The following is a 23069-nucleotide window of genomic DNA, read 5'->3' as shown; positions in this document are numbered from 1 at the left end:
TTGTGAAAGAAAACACAGAACTCCCACCCTAATGAAAATAAAAACCCTCAAGAAAAATTAAACTAAAAAGAAAGAGAGAGAAAAAAATACTTCAATCTATGCTCAGATATAATCAGTTCCTTCTCTGAGTATGGATAGGATTTTCCATCATACATAAGTCCTTCAGAGAATAGCAAAGTCACTTACTTTGTTCTGTCATCCCAGAACATTGCTATTACTTTGTATACAATATATTTAACTTTGCTTAAGTTCACAGAGCATTTTCCAAGTGGTGGTGGTTGTTTTTCTTAAGAATTTCTTGCTCAAATTTGGAATTGTGCTCAAAAAGTTATCAAACTGTGCATACCCTTTGATCCAGCAGTGTTTCTACTGGGCTTATACCTCAAAGAGATACTAAAGAAGAGAAAGGGACCTGCATATGCCAAAATGTTTGTGGCAGCCCTGTTTGTAGTGACTAGAAGCTGGAAAATGAATGGATGCCCATCAATTGGAGAATGGTTGAGTAAATTGTGGTATATGAACGTTATGGAATATTATTGTTCTGTAAGAAATGATCAGCAGGATGAATACAGAGAGGACTGGCGAGATTTACATGAACTGATGCTAAGTGAAATAAGCAGAACCAGGAGATCATGATATACCTCAACAATGATACTGTATGAGGATGCATTCCGATGGAAATGGATCTCTTCGATAAAGAGAGCCTTAATTGATCAAAGATGGACAGAAGCAGCTATACCCCAAGAAAGAACACTGGGAAATGAATATAAACTACTTGCATTTTTGTTTTTCTTCCCGGGTTATTTATACCTTCTGAATCCAATTTTACCTGTGCAACAAGAGAACTGTTTGGTTCTGCACACATATATTGTATCTAGGATATACTGTAACCTATTTAACATGTAAAGGACTGCTTGCCATCTGGGAGATGGGGTGGAGGGAGGGGAAAAATCGGAACAGAAGTGAGTGCAAGGGATAATGTTGTAAAAAATTACCCTGGCATGGATTCTGTCAATAAAAAGTTATTAAAAAAAAAAAAGAATTTCTTGCTCATAATTTCCCACAGAATAATAATATTCCATCACAAGCACATACCAGTTTATTGCGCCATTCCCCAATTGATGGACATCCCCTCAATTTCCAATTTCTTTTGCCCTAAGAAAGCTACTATGAACATTTTTTGCACATAGAGGTCATTTTCACTTTTTTGTCTTTATGTTTTGAATATCTTTTGGTATTCATGCTGTTGTTAGGTCAAAGGATAGACACGAATTTATAGACCTGGGCACAGATCATATCTTTTGATCATTTATCAACTGGGGCAAAGCTCTTTATATATATAAATATGACTCAATTCCTCTTTGTCTGAGAAACACGCTTTGAAAATTTTTTTTACAATTACTATTGTAACTATCTCCCCTTCTTTATTCCCTCTCTTCTTTTACTCTGTCCCTCCTCAAAAGAGTTTCAGTACTGATCACTCCCTCACCCAATATTCCCTCTCTTTTATCACCCTCCTCCCTTCCAATGTCACATTTCCCTCCTATTTTCCTGCAGGGTAAGATGGATTTCTATACACCCTATTTGTGGTGATTTTCTTCTTTTAAAATAATATAATCGTTCTCTCTGGAAGATAGGGCAGGTTTCTCGGGGAGGTTTTCTGGAGGCAGTCTTAGTTGCAATTGAAAGTAACAATCATCTCAAAATGCAGCCAGGTTTTAAAAGTTCAGATCTTCTATTGTCTCCAATATAGCCTGGTTAGCTTAGAGGCCTCTCTCTCTGCTTGGTTTCAAGAGCTCTTGCAGCTTTGTCCTTTGCTTCTGTCTCTGCTTTCTTCAGCCTCCAGCCAGCGCCAAGTTGAATCTGTCTTGCCTCTGAGAGAGGGCTTCTGGCTCTCAATCTCCCAGAGTGTTCCTTTCCGACCCCAATCAATGTTCGAAGTAAAACTCCTCACTTAAGAGAGAGCTTCTGGCTGAACTCCCTTGACGCTCCCCTCTCAATCTAAATTCACCTCAATTCTCGACTCGTAGCTTCTTCACTCTGAAAAACTTCCTTGACTGGCCCATTGAAGCTCTATTTATGCTCCTTTAAGAGAGGGATTGTGGGATGCGAGAGAGAGGGATTATGAGTTTCTCCCATAGTGCTCTCTGGGCCTAAGAGCTTCAAGGGAGGTGTGAATTCGGATATCTCATACTAAACCCTGAAATCTCCCAAATATATGAACTCCAGTGAGTAAAGGTGTGAAAACAAGCATTATATCAATTAGTTCTACTTAGTACCTTGTTTTTTTTGGCCCATAACATCTCCTTATAGGATTAGATCAATCATACTGAACCATGCTAAATTAGATAATTATTGTCTCTATCAGCTCTAATGACTTAACAGTTTGTAAAGATTCCAATACCTATTGAATATATATGTGATTTTTTCTCTTTCAGCCAATTCTGAAAAGAGTAAGACTCACTCACCCTCTCTCCCCTCCCCCCCTCCCTGCTTTCCTCTCCACTGTAAAAACTTTTTTTTGCCTTTTTTTATAGCAGATAGTTTGCAACATTTCACTTCTCCCTTTCCCTTTCTTCCAGTACATTCTCTCACCCTTAATTTCATCATTTTAAAAAAGCTATTATCCCTTCATATTCAACTCACACCTGTGCCCTCTACATATGCTACTTCTAACTGCCATAATATCAAGAAAGTTCTAAGTTACTAGTAACTAAGTCACTAAGAAAGTTACAAGTATCATTATCCCATGTAGGAATATAAAGAGATAAACTTTATTAACAGTCCTTTATGATATCACTTTCCTGATTACCTCCTTATACTTCTCCAGAGTCCTGTATTTGAAAATCAAATTTTCTATTCAGGTCTGGTTTTTTCATCATGAATGCTTGAAAATCCTCTATTTCACTGAATGATCACCTTTTCCTCTGAAGAGTTTTTGAATTACTCAGAGTTACTCAGTTTTGCTGAATACATGATTCTTTATTGTAATCCTAGCTCCATTGTTCTCCAGAATCATATTCAAAGCCCTCTGCTTCTTTAATAGAGAAGTTGCTAAATCTTGTATTATCCTGCTTGTGGGTTCCACTATACTTGAATTGTTTCTTTCTATATGCTTGCAATATTTTGTCCCTGATCTGGGAGTTACAGAATTTGGCTGATATTCCTAGGAGCTTTCATTTTGGGATATCTTTCCGGAGGTAGGTGATCAGTGGATTCTTTCAATTTCTATTCTGCACTCTGGTTCTAGAATATCAGGGCAATTTTCCTTGATAATTTCTTGAAAGATGAGGTCAGGCTCTTTTTTTAATTATGATTTTCAGGTAGAGCAATAATTTAAAATCTTCTGGATCTACTTTCAGGTCAGTTCTTTTTCCAATTTTTTTTTCAGTTTTGCTTTATTTTATCTTGATTTCTCATAAAGTCATTAACTTCCATTTGTTCAATTCTAATTTTTTTTGGGGGGTTGATGCAATTGGGGTTAAGTGATTTGCCCAGGGTCATATAACTAGGAAGTATTAAATGTCTGAGACCAGATTTGAACTCAGGTTCTCCTGACTTCAGGGGTGGTGCTCTATCCACTGTGCCACCTAGCTGTCCCCACTCAATTATAATTTTTAAGTATTTTCCTTAGTGAGCTTTTGTGCCTTCTTTCTCAATTTGGCAACTTTGCTGTTTAAGGCATTCTCCTTATTAGCTTTTTGTATTTCCTTTTGTAGCACTCTCAAATTTTTTCCCTAATTTTTCCTCTATCTCTTTTACTTGATTTTCAAAATTCCTTTTGAGTTCTTCCATAGTCTGAGTTCAATTCTTATTTATCGTGGAGACTTTGGATGTAAGATCTTTGACTTTGTCATCATCATCTGGTTATGTGTTTTGATCTTCCTTGACACCAAAATAACTTTCTATGGTCACAAATTTTTTTTGTTGTCTGCTCATTTTATTCGGCTTTTAACTCTTTTTTGAAATAGGGCTTTGTTTCCAGGGTGAAGGTTGCACTGGTCCAAGCTTCAGGGATTTTGTGCAGCTGTTTTCAGAGATCCTTCAAGGAACTTGACCACAAGTCCTGGAGCTGTGAGGAATGTTTCCACCCTACTGTAGCTGTAAGAGCTAATGTGCTAAAGCAACAGAGTCCTTTGCTCTGCTGAGGCTGGGGCCACAGGAGCTGGGGCTGGGGCTGCGCCAGCAGACCAGACTCCTGCCCCCATTGCCACAGACCTCTTCCTTGACCTTCCAAGTCCTCCCTAGGTATCCCTGAAGGCTCTAGCTTGGTCCAGAAGCCTCCAGCACTACTGCTGACTAAAAGGTCCCTCATTGACTCTGATGGTTGTGCCAGCATGCTGGGATTGTGTGCTAGGTTCCTAACCTGGCTGCACAGACTTTTTCAGCTGATGTTCCAAGTCCAGTTTGGTATCTCTGGGCTGGAGCCAGGGCCAGGTCCGGGGCTGTGCTGGCACAGCCTGTACTGGGACTGCAAACACTGGATTCCCATCCTGGTGTCACAGACCTTTTCTACTGACCTTATAAGTTTTCTTCAGCTAGAAAATGTTCTACTCTTTCAGGGTGTTCTGATGCTCTAAAATTTGTTTAGAGCATTATTTAAAGGAATTTGGAGCAATTTAGGGGAGAGAGGGTTGGGAGAGTTCCTGCCTTTATTCATGTCACCTTGGTTCCTCATCCTCTTTTTCTATTTTTGCAAAGAATTTAAATAATGAGGATTTTTGTTTGATTATTGATAAAATTCACTTATAAAAATCCATCTGATCCTGTGACAGTTTCCTTTGGTAGTTCATTTATGATTTATTCAAATTAGGATTCTGATGTCTTATATCTTATTCTATTAATTTGGGAGTTTTATATTTTTGGATATTCATCTACTTCAATTAAAATAATTGCCGAGTTTGTTGGCATATAATCAGGGAAAATTTTTTTTAATAATTCCATTTATTACAATTTCTCTCTCTCTGGAAATTGATGATCTGGTTTTCTACTCTCTTTAATTAGTTTAGTTCTTTGATCTCTGATTTACTCTTTACCTCTTACCCCACCCCATCCCCGCCAAACTAAATAGCTCCTAGTTGCATCTCTCATTTCAATAGATTTTGCTCTCATTTTTGTTAATATCCTTTTTGACTTTCAGAATTTTTATTACGGTATTTTTGATATGTTGCTTTGCACCTCCTTCATGTAGCAGTTGGTGTGTGTGTGTGTGTGTGTGTGTGTGTGTGTGTGTATGACTGATTATTTCCACTTGTCCTCTATTTCTCTGAAAGTAGATTGCATCTTCCTTCATAAGTCCATTTCTTTTCATAATTTTCTAAATATACCAGCTCATCATTTCCTACACCAACCATATAGTGTCTAGTTATTTTAAATAGTCTAAAATATCTAATATAAATATCTAAAATATTTATATTATAACATAAAATAAAATATCTAAAAGTCTAATATGGCTGAAACAAGTTTCCCTGTTTTTCTCTTTTGAATCATTTATTTTAACTTTAAATTTGTCTGGTATCATAATTACTACCCCTGCTTTTTTTAACATAATAAATTTTAATCCTGATCTTTATTTTATATTTGTATATATCTCTTATTTTTATAACATTTTATAACATTTCCTGAAAGCAACATATTGTTGAGTTCAAATTTTTCATCTACTATTTCCATTTTATGGGTGAATTCATCCAGTTCATAATCTTAAATTATAATTAATTCATTTGTTTTCTTCACTATCCTCATGCTATTCCTAATCCTCTTTACTCTTTTGCTTTGCTTCTACCCCTTACTTCATTCCAATCCTTTCCAACTCCTTTCCTTTATTTCTGCTCATTTACCTTATTGTCCTATTCCCTTCTATATGCCGTCCCAACTTCATTCACTTGCTCTCATTTTTTCTAAATCTAGAAGACATTTTATACTTTTCTGATATATATGCATATCCCCACAGTACCTATCTGTAGTTGAGTTCTTTCTCCTTTGCTTGATCAATTTTTAAAAATTTTTTCTTAGCAGCTATTGATATGATCAAGTTCTATTCCCAAGGCATAAAGAATTTTGTACCAAACCTTAGATCCTTCTAACATTTATTTTCAGAGGTCTGTCCCAGGGTTCAAACGTGGGCTCTCCTCTTCACTCCCAATCCATGGCTACTGTCCCAAATCATGGTGTCCCTCAAAATATCTTATTTCATGTCATCTCTCCAGTAGCTGAAAACTACAGTTGTTCTTTCTTCTTTGGGACAGAGAAGACTCTGCTCATGTGCAAGTGCCCACAGCCAGCAAGGTCCCTGCCCCTCTGCTGCTGCATTCACTGGATATATGCCAGCACTTTCCCTACAGCAAGAGTCCAGCAGGGGATAAATCTGGTCATCTGTGCTTGGCATCTCGAAACAGTGGAAGATCCTTCAACTTCCTCCTATTCAGTCATCAGGACTCTCCCTATCCCCCCATAGTTTCTGAGATGAGTGTTTTCTAAGACTGAAGCTACTTCCCAATTCCAACTCTCCCCAGGGCTTCTTGTTTGTTCGTTCTGCAGAATGGGCCAGAGGAGTTGAAACTTCACTAAAGCTTAATTTCTGCCCTAGTGGTCAAGTCTTTCATAGGGGCTTCTTAGGTTGTTTTAGGAGAACAAGTGTTTTAGCTTGACTTCTGTTTATTTCCACTACTCTACATTCCATTTAAGTTCTGTCTTTTTTCTGGAGGAAATTTGGAGAGCAGAAATTTTCTGACCATCTTTTCAGAATCCTCTCTCCCTTCTTACCCTCTCCTCCCTCCTTAATTTCTAATTTTTCCTGCTAAATTAGAACTTTTTTGTCAGGATCAGCCTCTCACAGCTCTGGCATATTGGATAAGATGACAGATTCCTATTCTGTACTAATTTGTATTGTGTTGACTCCTACCTCTCTGCCATTGTCACCCACTCCCACTAAATACCTCTACATAAAGAGCACTTAAGGTCACTGAGATGGCTCATATCAGCTCTTCTGTTTGTCAATCAGTTCACAAGATTTACTAAGTATTTATTATGTGCCAGAACACAGTGCTAAGAATAAAGGGATAGAAAAAGAGGTTTAAAAAAAGCCCCAGTCTTATATGAATGTATATTCTAACTGGAGAAATAACATGTTAAAAAATATATACCTATAGGACAGTGAGGGATCAAAAGGCTTAACAGACAAGTGAAAGACCTTCCACTGTGGAGGTATATCAAGCACATTTGTGCTTGACCAGACACATCCCGGACTGAGGCTACTGAAGAACCTTGCTTGTTGTGGGCACTTGAAAGAAAGTAGAGGACAACTATAGTTTGCAGCCACCTAAGGGACTGAGAATATTGGTGGAACAGTGTGACTGGGAGCCCTCACTGTGGCTTAGGAAGGGAAAGCCTAAGGTTGAGCCCCAAGACATACCTCAAAAAATAACAGTAAGAAGGTTGTGAGACTTGGGACATCATTCCCCATGCTTCAGAACTGCAACTTGATTATAATTAATAGCTGCTCAAAACAAAAAAGAAAAGAAAAAAGAGTAAACGAAGGAGAAAAAACCCAACTACTAATAGTTAGTATGGAGATAGAAAAGATCTGGGTTCACATTCAGAGGGAGATAATGAAACTAAAAAATCTACTCCTTTTTCAATGAGAAATGTCAAATAGTCCCAGCAAAAAGAGTTCTTGGAAGAACTCCAAAAGGACTTTAAAAATCAGCAACAACAAAAACAATTCAACTATGATGGAACTACAATAAGAAATGCACAGGATTTAATAAATTCTGTAATAAAGGCTATAATAAAAATCCAGATTCTGCAATATTATATAATAACAATCAAAATAAATAGAGCTGAGCCTAAAAATACCATATGCAGCAAAATTAAAGACAATGTTGAATGGGAAAAAAACCAACATTCAATGAACTACTAGATTTTCAGGATTTTGTCTCAAACAAATCTGAATTCAAAAGAAAATTTAACATATAAAAGACAAAAATTTCAAGGGATTCAATAAGGACAAACTGTTTATGTTTTATGTGTGGAAATGTAAGTGATATATCCAAGATGTCAATAGTCCAGCTGAGGATGATGTGACTTAAAACAGCAAAATTCTCTAGGAAAAGGTAAAAACAGTAATTATGCAATATAAATGAGGTGCAGAAGAAGACCTAACACAGAAACATTAGATAGTGGAGGGCTGGTAGTTCTGAAAAGTACTCATACTGGGAATGGGTTAAGGGGGGAGCAATACATACATAAAGCAAGAAAAGGTACAGCACCCTGCAAAATCTATAAAGAAATAATCAACATGGGATATAAAAGAACAAGGCAGAGTTACAAGGTATGTAAATTAATGGGGAAAATACAAAGAGGGAAGGAAAGCACAGCACAGGTAGGATAAGGTGTGATTTAGAAGAGTGTTTAGATTAATGGGAGTGTGGAATAGGGTGTTAAATTAATAAGAATGGGAATAGAGAGGGAGAAAAAGGGTGAGAAAGAGAAAATAAGAGAGAGATCCATGAGAGGTAGGGAGGGTAAACAGCAGGGAGGTTAAGTTCACAGGTAGAAGTAAAGTAAAAGAATTAGCAGGGATGAAAAATAAGAGACATACACAAACAATATAACAACCACCAGAAGGAGAATTTACTAAGAAAAAAAAGTCAGAGTAGTAATCATTGATCTTAGACAAAGTCAAAGTTTTAAAAGATTCAATCAAAAGAAATCTACATTATATATCAGCCATATCAATAGTGCTTTAGATGTATATGTATGTGTGTTTTTATGCGTATGAAGCTGTAGATGTACATTTATAAATGTGTATGTATGTATGGGTATGTACAAATATAATTCATGTAATTTGTTTTTTCTGTCATGATAATCATGCGCAGCATGGCAGCGATTACAACTATATGGAAAATTCCCCAAAATATTTTTAAACCTTGGGACCAATCACTAATGTCTAATGGGAACAGATTATCATCTTGACTACTTAGACCACTCAATATGTGATAGCTTATAACATTTCCTCCTGCCCAACCTAAGAAGTTTGTCCAACTTATGTGGAAATATCCCTTATTTCATCTAACTTGTAACCCGGATGATATATTATTTTGTTTATTTTAATTTACATGTCACATTTCAATCAATGGAATTATTCTGTATTTGATATAGTTGTTCTTGAATGACTGGATATCTAGCCCTATAAAAAATAGGGCCCTGAAAAGAGGAGGCATTTCAGATTGTTTTTTATTGAATATGGTTTTATGTTATACTATGGACAGGTCATCAAAGTGTGGGTCTCGAAGTGGACATTTGCCTGTAAGGCTATTGCCTGAAAAGGGATGGGGTTAGAAATGAGGAGGGAGACGAGCTGAGGTGGAGCAAAGTCTCAGTTTATTGAATGAAGAGGGTCTAGTTTTATATGATTTCTGGGTGGGGGGGTTGCAATGTAAAGAATGTCAGACCATAGGTGTGGCTGACATCCTGGGGCATACTCATTATCTAGTTCCTGGGCGGGTAGGGCCAATTTCCTGGGACACACATTATCTTGTCTCAGGAATTTAGGATGTATTGTTTGTTCACTATAAGGTCTTAGCTAACCGTATCAGAGTTTACGCACAGGTAGTCACGTTCTTCTTGGCTCTTTGTTTCCTGTCTCCAACAATTTGATATAGTTGTTCTTGAATGACTGGATATCTAGCCCTATAAAAAATAGGGCCCTGAAAAGAGGAGGCATTTCAGATTGTTTTTTATTGAATATGGTTTTATGTTATACTATGGACATGGAAATGTTCTTTTTTTCTTTTTCATTCTGTATTTAAGTTTAAAATAAATAAAAAATTTACAAAAATAAAACAAATTGAATCACCAAAGATCTAACATATTAATGGAAAAAAATTTTAAAAGTTAGGAAGAAAGAATTGAATATTTGGAATTCTAATTATATTTTTAAAGCAGCAATCATCACACATCTGGCATTATTTAAAAAACTGAGTAGTAGGTCAATGAAACAGACCAACAAAGGACAACCAGCAACAATGCATTTCTATATCCTATGTTTGATATCTTATTTTTAAAAAAATCTTTGGGATAATTACATAATGAACAAAATTTAACAAAAATGTAGATCAAGGTATGTACTTTCTGAGCAAGATAATATTTATTAATAGTAATTGTATGTGTATAGCTGTCAATAGCTCTCCTCAGTTTATGCCAAAATAAATATGTAACTCATTTTTATAAACAAAGAACAGAACAGAAAATAAATGATTCATTATGGAACTGGCAAATCAGAGGATCAAGGGATTATGGTTGGACACATTAAAAAAAGTGGGTTTACACATTCATATGAGGAAGACCATCATTCTGTCTCTAAGGAATGTTTTTGTGAATTATGTATATAATTATATAACATTCTAATACCTGTATGCATATACATGTGTATATTGGTATTATTTAGTCATGTCTGACACACCTATATCTATATACATATATAATTATATAATACACCAATACTTGAATGAATGTATGTGTGTATATGTTATTATTGTGTCTGATTCTTTGTGGACCCTGCATGTCAATCTTGGCAAATACACTGGAGTACTTCACCATTTCCTTCTCAGTGGATTAAGGCAAACAGAACTTATGTGACTTGCCCAGGGTAACAGCAAATAAGTATCTGATGCTGGATTTGAATTAGATTTTCCTAACTCCAAGCCTAATCTTGTATAAGGGGGATTAGAATAATCTGTAAAGGGATTAATACCAGAAGCAATGCATTGAAGTTGGAAAGAGGAAAATTTATAATTAATGTCAGCAAAAACTTTCTAACAGTATAACTATCCCAAAGTAAAATGGATTGCCTTGAGACAGTGGTTAGATTATTCTTGGTTATAGCTTGGACTAGATGACAGCTTAGTTTCCTTCCAACCTTCAAGTTCTGTGGTTATTATATTGCACACAAAATACATTTTTTACTAGCTGTTTCTCATTTAATACATTCTATATTCCATCCCTTTGACTTTACATAACCTTGCTTACATGCCCGGAATGTATTCCCAATTTATCCCTGCCTTTTAGAATCATAGATCATGGAATCATAAATATATAGCTGTCAGGGAATTCAAGGTAGCTCAACTCTCTTATGTTAATAGATAAGGAGATTATGTGATTTGCTCAAGGTCTTGGTAAGGATTAGAAGTAGTCATGAGATAGCATTTTTCCTCAGATGCCAGAGTTTTACGTTCTTTCCTCCAACCCATAGTGTCTTTCTTCAGACTTAATTCTTGAAATTATTTTGTATATATTTATGTGTATACATGTTGTTTTATGAACTCTTTAAAGGCAGACGCAGTTTTATTATTTTTTATTCTGTATTTTTACATACTTATAGTAAGTACTTCATTAGTACATGTGTATATGTATACATATATGTATAATATACATATCATAAGTAGATACTGAATATTCTTTTGACTTGAACTAAATTACATAAGAAATGTAGAAAAAAGGATAATATTTGCATAAATATATTTTCCTCTAAAAAATTGTGCAATATGAATATCATTTTTTTAGATGGAAACTATTGTTTCATCATGGTAGGGAAAGCCTGGTCAAGAATATCCTCTACCTGCAAAATAACATCTCTGCAACGAAAAAAGTAAAGAGTTGCCAAAAATTAATAGTTTTTTTAAATGTTTGAGCAGAAATAGTGTTTAGGAATAAAATATTTTTTGTCATCAATATTATAATTTTAACAAACTGATCAGATTTGATGCTAAGAAGGAAACTATAATTTAACAAATTCCATGAAATTATAGGGATTGTGTAAAGAAAAAGACAATTTTCCTAATTATATCTGTTATAAAAGCCATATTTTTTAATTAAAGAAATATCAGCTTCCCAGAAGGCTTTCTCTTGTTATATTCTTTTAAATAAATCTACAAAACATAGTATAGAAGTAGTAGAAAAATACAAAGTGATACCAAATGGCTTTTTTTCTCTTAATCTTCAATTTCCAAAGTATATGTAGAGAGAATATTAAGCACATGTGATCCTATAATGTTACTATATTAATAAATAGTTATCTTTATATACAAACAAAATTTTTTTATCAGGAGCTGTGGATGGAAAATAAGACATTCATGAATTTCTAAAGTATTAAGTTTACTCACATTTATGATGATATTCAGAGATTTATCATTGGGTAGAAAAATGCAAACACTTCTGCGGTCTTGCATGACTCTATTATTATGGAAGTTCAATTTGTTCATTGTATTCCGGGCTTACTTTGCTAGCTTAGAATTGTGCTCTGAGACCTTGTAGATTTCACAGGTTCAGAGCACACAGAGGCCAAATATTACTTCTGATCACATACTTCATAGGACAGGAAAGATGGCATCTGTCTCCACAAACGTCACAGCTGAAAAGGAAATGAAGGTACTGGTATAAAATTAAGTTTCACAGTATGGAATGGAAAGAATTTGAACATAATAATCAATATTGTTAACATTTCACAATCACATGATAAAAAGACAGATGTCAAGTGTTTCACTAATTCAGAGTATGCATTCTAATCATCTTGTACTCATATCTACTATATGCAAGACATTGTAGTGAATACTAAGACATATAAGATGATCCCTATTTTCAAGGAACTTAAAATCTAATTGAGTTGTAAATTCAATAGAGAAGCTCAGGAAAGAACTTATCATAGGCTGTTTTCTAAGGCAGAAAAGGCAAGATTTGAATTACACTTTGTAGCATGGATAAGAATTAGGTTGAAAGGAAAAGAGAAGGTATTCTAGGCAAAGTGAACAGTATAAACATATGTATAGAAGAACAATACACAAAGTACTATTAAAAATGCATGCTCAATCATCTGAATCCCTTTCCCCTTTTGGTTTCAATCAGAGATAAGCCCCCCAAAAGTCAAGTTGACTCAACTGAAGAGACAAGTTTATGATTTTTAACAGGGTATAGTATCTTTGATTCAAAACTGGCAAAAGGGAGCATCAAGGTTACATCATTAGCAAGATGACACAATAGTTATTTTTTAAAACTGTTCCCCCCCCCAAAAAAAAAAACAGAAAATAGTGTCAAATCTAGAATAATCTAAGCTAAGCCTTTAAGATAAGAACACAGAAACCGCACAAGGTTTTTAAAAATACATGAGATAACATTGGGAAAACTTGAGGTTTTCATTCTGTGTTCCCAACTCAGATATTTATTACTTGTGAAACATAGCCAACACAAGTAACTTGAAAGGATTATGCTTCAGGACAGAGGGACTTCCTCACACCCCTAAGGACTTGCCTCAAGCAGAAACAAATCCATATCTCACAAAAAGACACTGACTCAGTCTATCCATGTAAAGGAAAAGAAATATAATTGATATAAAGAGTAGGAGAAACAGTGAAAAATCAGTTAGAGGGAAAACTATAGGGATTTCCATCCTTGAGGGAAAATGAATTAGAACTCTAGGTGGGATCAGTCTCTCCAAAAAGTTCATTCTGGAAAAGGATACAAAGTTTGGGTTCTATCCTGTGCCATATTACTTTCTAAAAAGGCTGAGAGGATAGGTCCTTATGATTTGAGATACAGAATTACTTCTACCAACTTCATAACTTCTTCATAAAGAAATATTTCTAAAATCGTGACACTACAAAGGGAAGTCCATCTAAAACAAATTTTAAAACTCAAATCAAATTAACACACAAAATTGTCAAAATTGACAAAAATTTTAAATTTATAATTGTTGGAAGGGCTTCAGGAGTACATTGGAATGCTATTGGGAGAACTGTAGAGTACAAACATTCTGGAAAATAATTTGGAAATACACTCCCAAAGTCACTAAACTTAGTATAACCACTGACCCAGTGTTACTATCATTAGGCTTATACAACAAAATAATAAAAGAAATATGTGTGAAAAATCACTTATAACAGAACTTTTTGCTTTAGCAACAAACTAGAAAAATGGGTGTCCAACAAATTACTTTTCCCCATCTTGACCCTATGCTGAACTGGTTAGATTCTAGTTGAAAAAGACTTTCATTAAGTCCCTTGACCCATAATCCTATTACTGATATTGCTCAACCACATCTCAAACCTATACTATTTTCATCATTCATTGTAATTTACCTTACTCATGCATCTGCATAAAAGCGATGCTGACTGGGTTCACTCCAAATTGAACTGAGCAGCCCCTAGAGCAAAGTAATCCCTTTACATTTCCCTACTGCTTCCCGTTGCTCGTACTTCCCTTATTCCATGAGCCAAAAACCTTTCCTCATATTTTTAGTGAAAAAAATTGAGGACATTTCCTATTACATGTAATTTTTGTTCCACCATGATCTGTAAAGGATGCATTTAATATTTCTGCCTTTATGTATTTAATCGTAAGATTTTTATGCCTTGATCCATGTCAATTTTTGTGTTAAATGCCATGTATTACTGAGGGAAAAAAAAGTATATTCCTTTCTATCCCTATTCATTTTTTTCCCCCCAGAGGTCTATCATATCTAATTTTTCTAAAATTCTAGTCACCTTTCTTAAGTTCTTGTTTATTTTGTGGTTAGATTATCTAATTCTGAGAGAGAGAGAGTTTGAAGCTGCCCAGTAGCATAATTTAGCTCTCTATCTTGTCCTGTAACTCACTTAATTTCTCCTCTAACAATTTGAATGCTACACCACTTGGTGCATATGTTTAGTATTGACATTACTTCACTGTCTATGGTATTCTTTAGCAAGATGTAGGTCTATTTTTATCTCCTTTAATTAGATTTATTTTTGCTTTTGCTTTGTCTGTTATCAGGATTGCTACCCCAGCTTTTTCTTAACTTCAGCTGAAGCATAATATATTCTTCTTCAGCCCTTTATCTTTATTCTGTGTATATCTCTCTGGTTCATATATGTTTCCTGCAAACAACATACTATAGGGTTCTGGTTTTGAATTGATTCTGCTATTTGCTTCCATTTTATAGGAGAATTCATCCCATCTATATTCATAGTTATGATTACCAAGTATTCCCTCCATCCTATTTTTTCTTCTTTCACCCTGTACTCCTTCATCAGAGTTTTGCTTCTGACCCCAACCTCCCTTAAATCTTCCCTCTTATCACTCCACCTTACCATATTCTTTTCCCTTCCCTTTTCCCCTCTTACTTCTTCTGCCCTTTCTTCTATCTACTGTGTATCCTTTCTTTCCCCTTTCACTTCATTTCTCTAGGGGCCTGCTTACTTGTTTTGAGCCCTCGGGCCTCTGATGATGGCAGCTTGCTCACTGCACTGGGGTAGCCCAGCTAGTCATGTCTGCTGTCATCTGGTTTCTGGAAATGCCAATCTACTGATGGCCTCCTATGTCATTAGCATGATTACCCAGGACAAAGGGTTCTTGATTGCTGATGTGTGCTGTGGCTAACAGCCTCCCACTAGCTTATCTATGTATGATCTACACTGGGCTGGGTTCCCCTTTTACTCAAATTAGACAGATCTTTCCTGAAATCTAAGTTATCTCAAGCTGGAAAATTATTTCATCCCAATTTTTTTTTTTGATAAGTTCAGTTGTTCCAGAATCTGTTTAGTGGCTTGATTTAATATTGTTCCCAAGGTAAATGGGGAAAGCTCATGTAACTTCCCAGCCTCTCTCTCTTATTTTAGCTCTGCCTCAAGGCCATTCTCTAAGAGTTACCTTCTATCCTCATATAACCCAGATGCCTTCTGACATTATCGCCTTCACTCCTATCTTACATAAAGAAATGATTCTTCTATATGTATAAGTGATCCCATTCTATTCCATCTTTCACATCAAATTATCCTATATATCACTCCTACTTCCTCACTAATCTTCAATCTCTGTCTTATTTCCTGATTACCTATAAACACGCCCATATATACATGTCTCATTTCCATTCATCCTGATCTATATCTTTTCATTGGACTCAGAAGGTTCTGGAGGAGAAAGTAAAGCTGGTGACTTGACCAGCCCTCACTTTCTTAAATCCAATTCACTTGCATGACACAGCATACCTCCCTGATGTGATTATCTTCTTCAAGAACAAACAACAAACAACAAAACACCTGCTTATCTGTCCCTCTCCCTAAAAAAACAAAAGCCTCCTCTCATTTATCTGATCCCACTAGTAATTATCCTATATGTCTCTTTTGTGGCTAAAATCTTTGAGACCATCATTTTCCCATGTCCTTTCCTTAATTCCCAAGCAGGACTCTGCCTACTAAGGAGCTGTCTTCTTAGTGTAAATAAATCCCCTTTTGCCAAGCAAAAGTTTGTGATTGCAAGGGATCTGCAACATCAACCAGAGGGGATTTCTTACCCTCAATTCTTGCACCTCTACAATTCTAACAAACTAAATTGCCATTCCAGAAGAAGTATTTGGAGTCAAAGATTTGAACCTTGACTCAGATTACTAGTTATGAGACCTTAATTATGTTACTCCCCCTTAATGGGCTTCAATCAAATAGGGGCTTGTCACCAAGGTTTTCTAAGATTCCTTTTATTTCTAAACTGTACAATAAGAACACATTAATTTTATATACTCCATAACCTATAATATAAGGGGTCAGTGCTAGGTTACTTTCATTATCCTGTGTCAAATGGAATTCCTAATCTCCTCTAATATTGATGAGATGCTTCCAGAAGTTTTGAATTTCACTCAGAGAAAGTTGACAGTATCTGTAAAGAGATGAGAGGAATCAGAACCAAAAAGAGGAAACTACCAGGGGGATGAAAAACAACTAACACTGAATTTCATTTAACAATAGACCAGTGATTTTTTAACATTTATGCAATTGGGGTTCCAAGAATACATATCAATTATCATTATTCTATTGATCTTCTAGGATACCTCAATTCAAACCTATATTATAAGCTAGTGGTTTTATTCTTTAAAATCACTTTTAAATAATTTGTTTATTCCATTTCAACATAAACATCAATTTTTAAATTTAAAGGTTCTTTGTAATTCAATGATAAGTACACTGTTTCTATTTTACTAATACAATAATTCTCCCAGTACCTACATATATTCACAGACTCAGACCTGAAAGGGCAGAACAGAAGAAGCATCAATGGATTTTAGTTAATTAAAGATTTGTAAGAGAGTCTCAAAACAGCAGAGATCAGCCCATGTAGTTTGGACTGGACTGATGGATGGATTATTCCAGGGAGACCAGGGGAATTCAACAGTTTGAGATAGTGAAAAAGAAAAAAGAAGCAATTGCAGAAAAAGACAACCAAGATGGCAGACATTTTTAATGGGGACTAGGATAAGCAATGAATACCTTTTTGCACACTGCTCTTCTGTTCACAAGAAAATGCTATTTTCTAGTGAAGGATTGGCCTTTCAAAATCAAAGAAATCCAAGAAGCTAATAACTCATGTTCTTACTTTTCCTCCTCTTGTTCCTTTTCTAAGGAGACAAATGTTTAAATACCACACATTATTTTTTATTACATTCTTTTGGTTTATTAGTATTACTATAACTAATAATAGCTAGCATTTATATAATGTCAACTGTGTATTAGGTACTAAGCCTTACAAACACTATCTTGCCTAATAAGGTGCTCTTATCTCCATTTTATAAGTGAGATAACAAAGGCCAAATTTGAACTTCGGACTTTTTGATCTAGCTCTCCATCCCACCAAATGCTGTAGTTTTCTCTATAAAAAAAAGACTGCCACTCTTTTATTTTATTTTTATTTTTTGCTGAGGCAACTGGGGTTAAGTGACTTGCCCAGGGTTATACAGGTAGGAAGTGTTAAGTGTCTGAGACCAGATTTGAACTCAGGTCCTCCTGATTTCAGAGCTGGTGCTCTATCCACTGAGCCACCTAGCTGCCCCCGACAGCCACTCTTAACTGTTTTTATATTTATTTATACATCAAGTATACTCACAGTGATTATTTGAATACACACTTTATCTGTCTGGAATCTTTATCTCTGACCTGAGGTCATTTTGGTCTTAGAATTCCCCACATGTTTTATTTTTTTTTTAAATTTATTTGTTTGTTTTAAAACAATGATCTGTAAATTGCTAAATGTGCAAAGAATTGCAAGTGGTCTTCCTAAAACAATCTGAGAAAACTGGAGGGGAATGGGAGGTTAGATAGTGTGAAGGTCTGATGGCTGAATAAATGAAGATTGAAGGACTTTCAACTATTGAGGGTGCCAGGCACAGCCATGCTAACCAAACATATCCCAGGCTGTGGCTATGGAAAAAAGGGGCTACTATACAAGTAGTATAATAGTGAGAGGTGGGGAGACCTCCAGCTGTTAGCACTTGCTGGAGAGCAGACTCTGACTTCAGTTCCAGGGCAGGATTACAATTTGTTTATATTAATAACTGTTAAAAATATGAAATAAAACACACGCAAAAAACAAATAAAAATGAGTAAGCTAAGGAGAAAGAACCCAATCATACATAGTTACTATGGATATGGAGAAGATCTGGGTTAATATTCAGAGGAAGATAATGGTTCTGGTCTCCATAACAAAAAGAGTTCATGGAAGAATTAAAAAATGATTTAAAAAATTAATAAGAGAGACAGGAAAAATTAGGGAGAAAAAAAGCAATGCAAGAAAGTCAAGAAATTTTTGAAAAGGAAGTCAACCAATAGGAAATAGAGAATCAAAAATTTAAGGAAGAAAGTAATTCCTTGTATGTGGGGCAAGCAAGAAGACTTGACCTTGAAGAAATGAAACTTTTTATGTAGTTACCTCTAATCAGCCCATTATCACCCCACTTGCCATATAAAAGAAAAGTAACCATAAGAGCCAATATAAACTAAAAGCTTTGCATAAAGGGATTTTTGAGAGGGTTTGGGTAGTGCTTGATTTAACTGAGCTCTCTGCTTCTGTAATCCAGCCTCCTCCTTCTGGACTTCCCAGACTACCCTCTACTCATGAAATTCTAATGAAAACTTTCTACCTTCACTTTGAAAGATCTCCAAGTAGTTAATTTGGGTTGGGGTCTCTGTACCACACACACTTGAAAACTAAAATTGGGAACAGGAAAGCTAATGATGTTCTAAGTTATCAAGAAATCATAAAACAATATCAAAAGAATAAAAAAATAGAAGAGAAAATGAAAAATTTCATCAGAAAAACAAATGATCTGGGAACATATCAAGGAAAAATAGCATAAGAATAGTTGGACTACCTGAAAAATATGATTAGTGAACTTTGATAGGGATCCAAGATGGCAGAGAGTAGACAGATCTTTGCCTGAGCTTTTTCTGGTTCCCCTCCAAATCAACACCAGATCAAGCCTCTGAACAGGTTTTGGAGTGACAGAATCCACAAATACTTAGAGTGTAAAAAATTTCCAGGAGAAGATATCTTGGAAGGATTTCAGGAAAAGTCTGTCTCAACTAGGCAGGGGGGAACATGGCCCAGCAGAGGTGCAGGCCCAGAATGGAGAGTCAACATGTGAGGAGTCTAGGGGTTTGGCTCTTAGCCAAAATACAATAGCAATGGTTACTCTGTCCTGGTTCAAAAGCCAATGGATCAGTAGACTAGCGAGGAAACCTCCAAGGCAAATCCAGAAAACAAATAGTGAACTCCTGAACTCTAGAATAACAAGTGGGATCAAGCCTACCCTGTTGTGATCTAGTTCAGATGGATCTGAATCGGTCCCTGTTCGGGTGCCAAAATATGGTGAGCTTTTTCTTCTCAAAATGCAGCCAGGTGATAAAAGTTCAGATCTTTTATTATCTCCAATATAGCCCGGTTAGCTTAGAGGCCTATCTCTCTGCTTGGTTCCAAGAGCTCTCTCCGAATGTCGCCAAATCCTAAGGTCTGGTCCTTCAGCCTCTGCCTCTGCTTTCTTCAGCCTCCAGCCAGCTCCACTCTTCATGTCATTCGGGTGAAATCTCGACTTGTAGCTTCTTCACTCTGAGGAACTTCTTCTGCCACCAGCCAGCCAACTGGAAAATATTCTGCCTTGCCTCGGAGAGAGGGCTTCTGGCGTAACTCCGCTGAAATCTCGACTTGTAGCTTCTTCACTCTGAAGAACTTCTTTGACTAGCCCATTGAAGCTCTATTTATGCTCCTTCAAGAGAGGGATTGTGGGTTTTCTCCCATAGTGCTCTCTGGCCCAAAGAGCTTCAAGGGAGGTGTGAACTTATGGAACTCCAATGAGTAAAGGTGTGAACACAAACCTTGTATTAATTAGTTCTACTTAGTACCTTGTTTCAGGGTCTGCCCAAAACATCTTCTTGTAAGATTAGATCAACTCTAATTAGTTAGCAGTTAGTAAAGATTCCAACACTACTCTGCTTGGGTACAGCCCTAGGGTGGCGTAAAATCCCTGTCTCTGTCATCCAGTAGGAGAAGCAATTTTCCCTTTGCTCTAAGAGCTGACCTTAACCTTCAAAAATGAGCAAAAAAGCAAAAAGATCTTTGACCATAGATATCTACTATGGAGATTAAGTGAAGAACAGACCTCAAACCCTGAGGACATTAAAGGGCATTTCACTCCCAGATGAAGTTTCAAAGGGTAATAAGAGTTGGTTTCCAACTCAACAGACTCTCTTGGAAAAATTCAAAAAGGACTTTGAAAAAGGAGTTAGGAGAAAAATGGAAAAAGAAAGCTCTAGAAAAGGAAACACAGAAATTGTCTGAAGAAAACAACTCTTCTAAAAATAAAATTTGGCAAAATGGAAAAAGAAAACAATTTGAAAAAGATAACTGAGAATGGAAAAAGAGAACAACTCCCTAAAAAACAATTGGTGAAATGGAAAAAAAAAATTCAATTAAAAAACCAACTCATTTAAAAGTTCAATTGACCAAATTCAAAAGGAGGTTTAAAAAGTTAATTGAAGAAAATAATTCACTAAAAATTAGAATTGAATAAATGGAAGTGAATGAGAGATATAGAACCAGTCAAACAACAACCCCTCCCCCCCAAAAAAAAATGAAAAAGAGAGAGAGAGAGAGAGAGAGAGAGAGAGAGAGAGAGAGAGAGAGAGAAAAGAAATTGTTAAATTCCTCATCAGAAAAATATTTGACCTGGAAAAAAAATCCAGGAGAGAAATTTAAAAATTATTTGGACTACCTGAAAACCATGATGAAAAAAAAAAAAAAAAAAAAAAAAAGAGTCTAGATACCATCTTTCAAGAAATCATCAAGGAAAACTGCCCTGATATACTAGAACCAGAGGGTAAAATAGTCATTGAAAGAATCCACCAGGGGCAAGTAGTTGGTGTAGTAGATAGAGTACCAGCCCTGAAGTCAGGAAGACCCGAGTTCAAATCTGGCCTCAGACACTTAACATTTCCTGGCTGTGTGACCCTGAGTATGTCACTTAACTCCAAGTGACATTTTTTTTTTTGCTTTAGCAAAAAAAAAAGAAAGAATCTACTGATCACCTCCTGAAAGAAACCCCAAAATGAAAACTCCAAAGAATATTGTAGCTAAATTCCAGAATTATCAGATCAAGGAGAAAATATTGCAAGCCCAGAAAGAAACAATTCAAATATAAAGGAGTCACAGTCAAAATTACCCAGGTCCTGGCAACTTTTACTTTAAATGATTGAAGGCCCTGGAATATGATATTCTGGAGGCCAAAGGAGCTTGGACTGCATCCAAGAATCAACTATCCATTCTAAGCATTATCTTTCGGAGGAAAAGGACATTTAATGAAATAGGAGATTTTCCATTATTTCTGATTGAAAAAACCAGAACTGAACAAAAAAATCTGGTCTTCAAATACAGAACTCAGGAAAAGGTAAAAAGGGAAGGAAAGGTTAAAATGTTTATATCCCTACCTGGGAAGATATGTGTAACTCTTGAGAACTGTATCTTTGTTAGAGCTATTCTTAGAGGGTATAGGTATAATTTGACTTCATTGTGATGATATAAAAAAGAAACTAGTGGTAGAAAAGGAATTGTACTGGAAGAGGAAGAAAGGGGAGGTAAAATGGGATGGAATTATATCACATGAAAAGGTAAAAAAGACTTATTACAATTGAGGGAAAGAAGGAAGGTGGATGAGCGTTATTTGATGCTTAATCTCACTGGATTTGGCTCAAAGAGAGAATATTTAGTTTGAGATAGAGACTTGTCTTACCCTATAGGGAAGTAGGAGAGGAAATAGAACAGAAATAGAAGGGGAAAGAAGGAAGGACAGATTGAGGGAAGTGGTAGTCAGAAGCAAAACATTGGTGAATAGAGAAAGAGGGAAAGGAAAGAGAAAAGTATAACTTGAGAAAAATAGAATGGCAGGAAATATATGGTTAGAAATTTTAACTCTGAATGTGAATGGGATGAATTCTCCCATAAAAAAGAAGCGGATTACCTACAGAATCCTACAGTATGTAGTTTACAAGAAACATATTTAAAGCAGAGAAGCACATATAGAGTAAAAGTAAAAAGCTGGAGCAAATGTATTATGCTTCAACTGAAATTAAAAAAAAAATCTCAGATCAAGCAAAAGCAAAAATAGATCTAATTAAAAGAGAGAAAGAAGGAAACTACACCTTGCTAAAGGCTACCACAGATAATGAAGTAATATCAACACTAAACATATATGCACCAAATAGTATAGCATCCAAATTCCTAGAGAAGTTAAGAGAATTGCAAGAAGAAACAGAGCAAAACTATACTAGTCTGGGATCTCAATCTCCTTCTCTCAGAACTACATAAACCTAACCACAAAATAAACAAGAAGTTAAGTAGGTAAACAAAATTTAAAAAAACTTTAGTACTGGAGAAAATTGAATGGAAAAAAATGGAATGTACTTATTTTCCTTGGTGATACATGGAACCTACACAAAACTTGGTCATGTATTAGAACACAAAACTTCAAAATCAAATGCAGAAAGAAATAGTAAAATACATTTTTTCAGATTATGATGCAATAAAAATTACATGTAATAAAGGGACAGGAAAAAAGACCCAATATTAATTGGAAACTAAATAATCTAATCCTAAAAAATGAGTGAGTGAAATAACAAATCATAGAAACAATTGATCATTTCATTCAAGAGAATGACAATAATGAGACAACATACCAAAATTTATGGGATGTAGCCAAAGCTGTTCTTAAAAGAAATTTTGTCTCT

General features: G+C 35.5%; 1 protein-coding gene across 1 annotated transcript in view; it reads right to left on the bottom strand.

The window, feature by feature from the left end:
• The window catches only part of FRMD6 (FERM domain containing 6), a 100829-nt gene that overhangs the window by 62989 nt on the left and 14771 nt on the right, over positions 1–23069 (bottom strand). Inside the window, exon 2 of the mRNA XM_051977940.1 lies at positions 12162–12409. Coding sequence (XP_051833900.1) covers positions 12162–12260 — 99 coding nt within the window. The 5' untranslated portion in view covers positions 12261–12409. The remainder of the gene's footprint in view (positions 1–12161; positions 12410–23069) is intronic.

The sequence above is a fragment of the Antechinus flavipes genome, chromosome 2 (genome assembly GCF_016432865.1).
Source record: "Antechinus flavipes isolate AdamAnt ecotype Samford, QLD, Australia chromosome 2, AdamAnt_v2, whole genome shotgun sequence".
Lineage (NCBI taxonomy): Eukaryota > Metazoa > Chordata > Mammalia > Dasyuromorphia > Dasyuridae > Antechinus > Antechinus flavipes.
The sequence above is the reverse complement of the archived record's forward strand: the minus strand, read 5'-3'. Positions and strand labels throughout refer to the sequence as shown.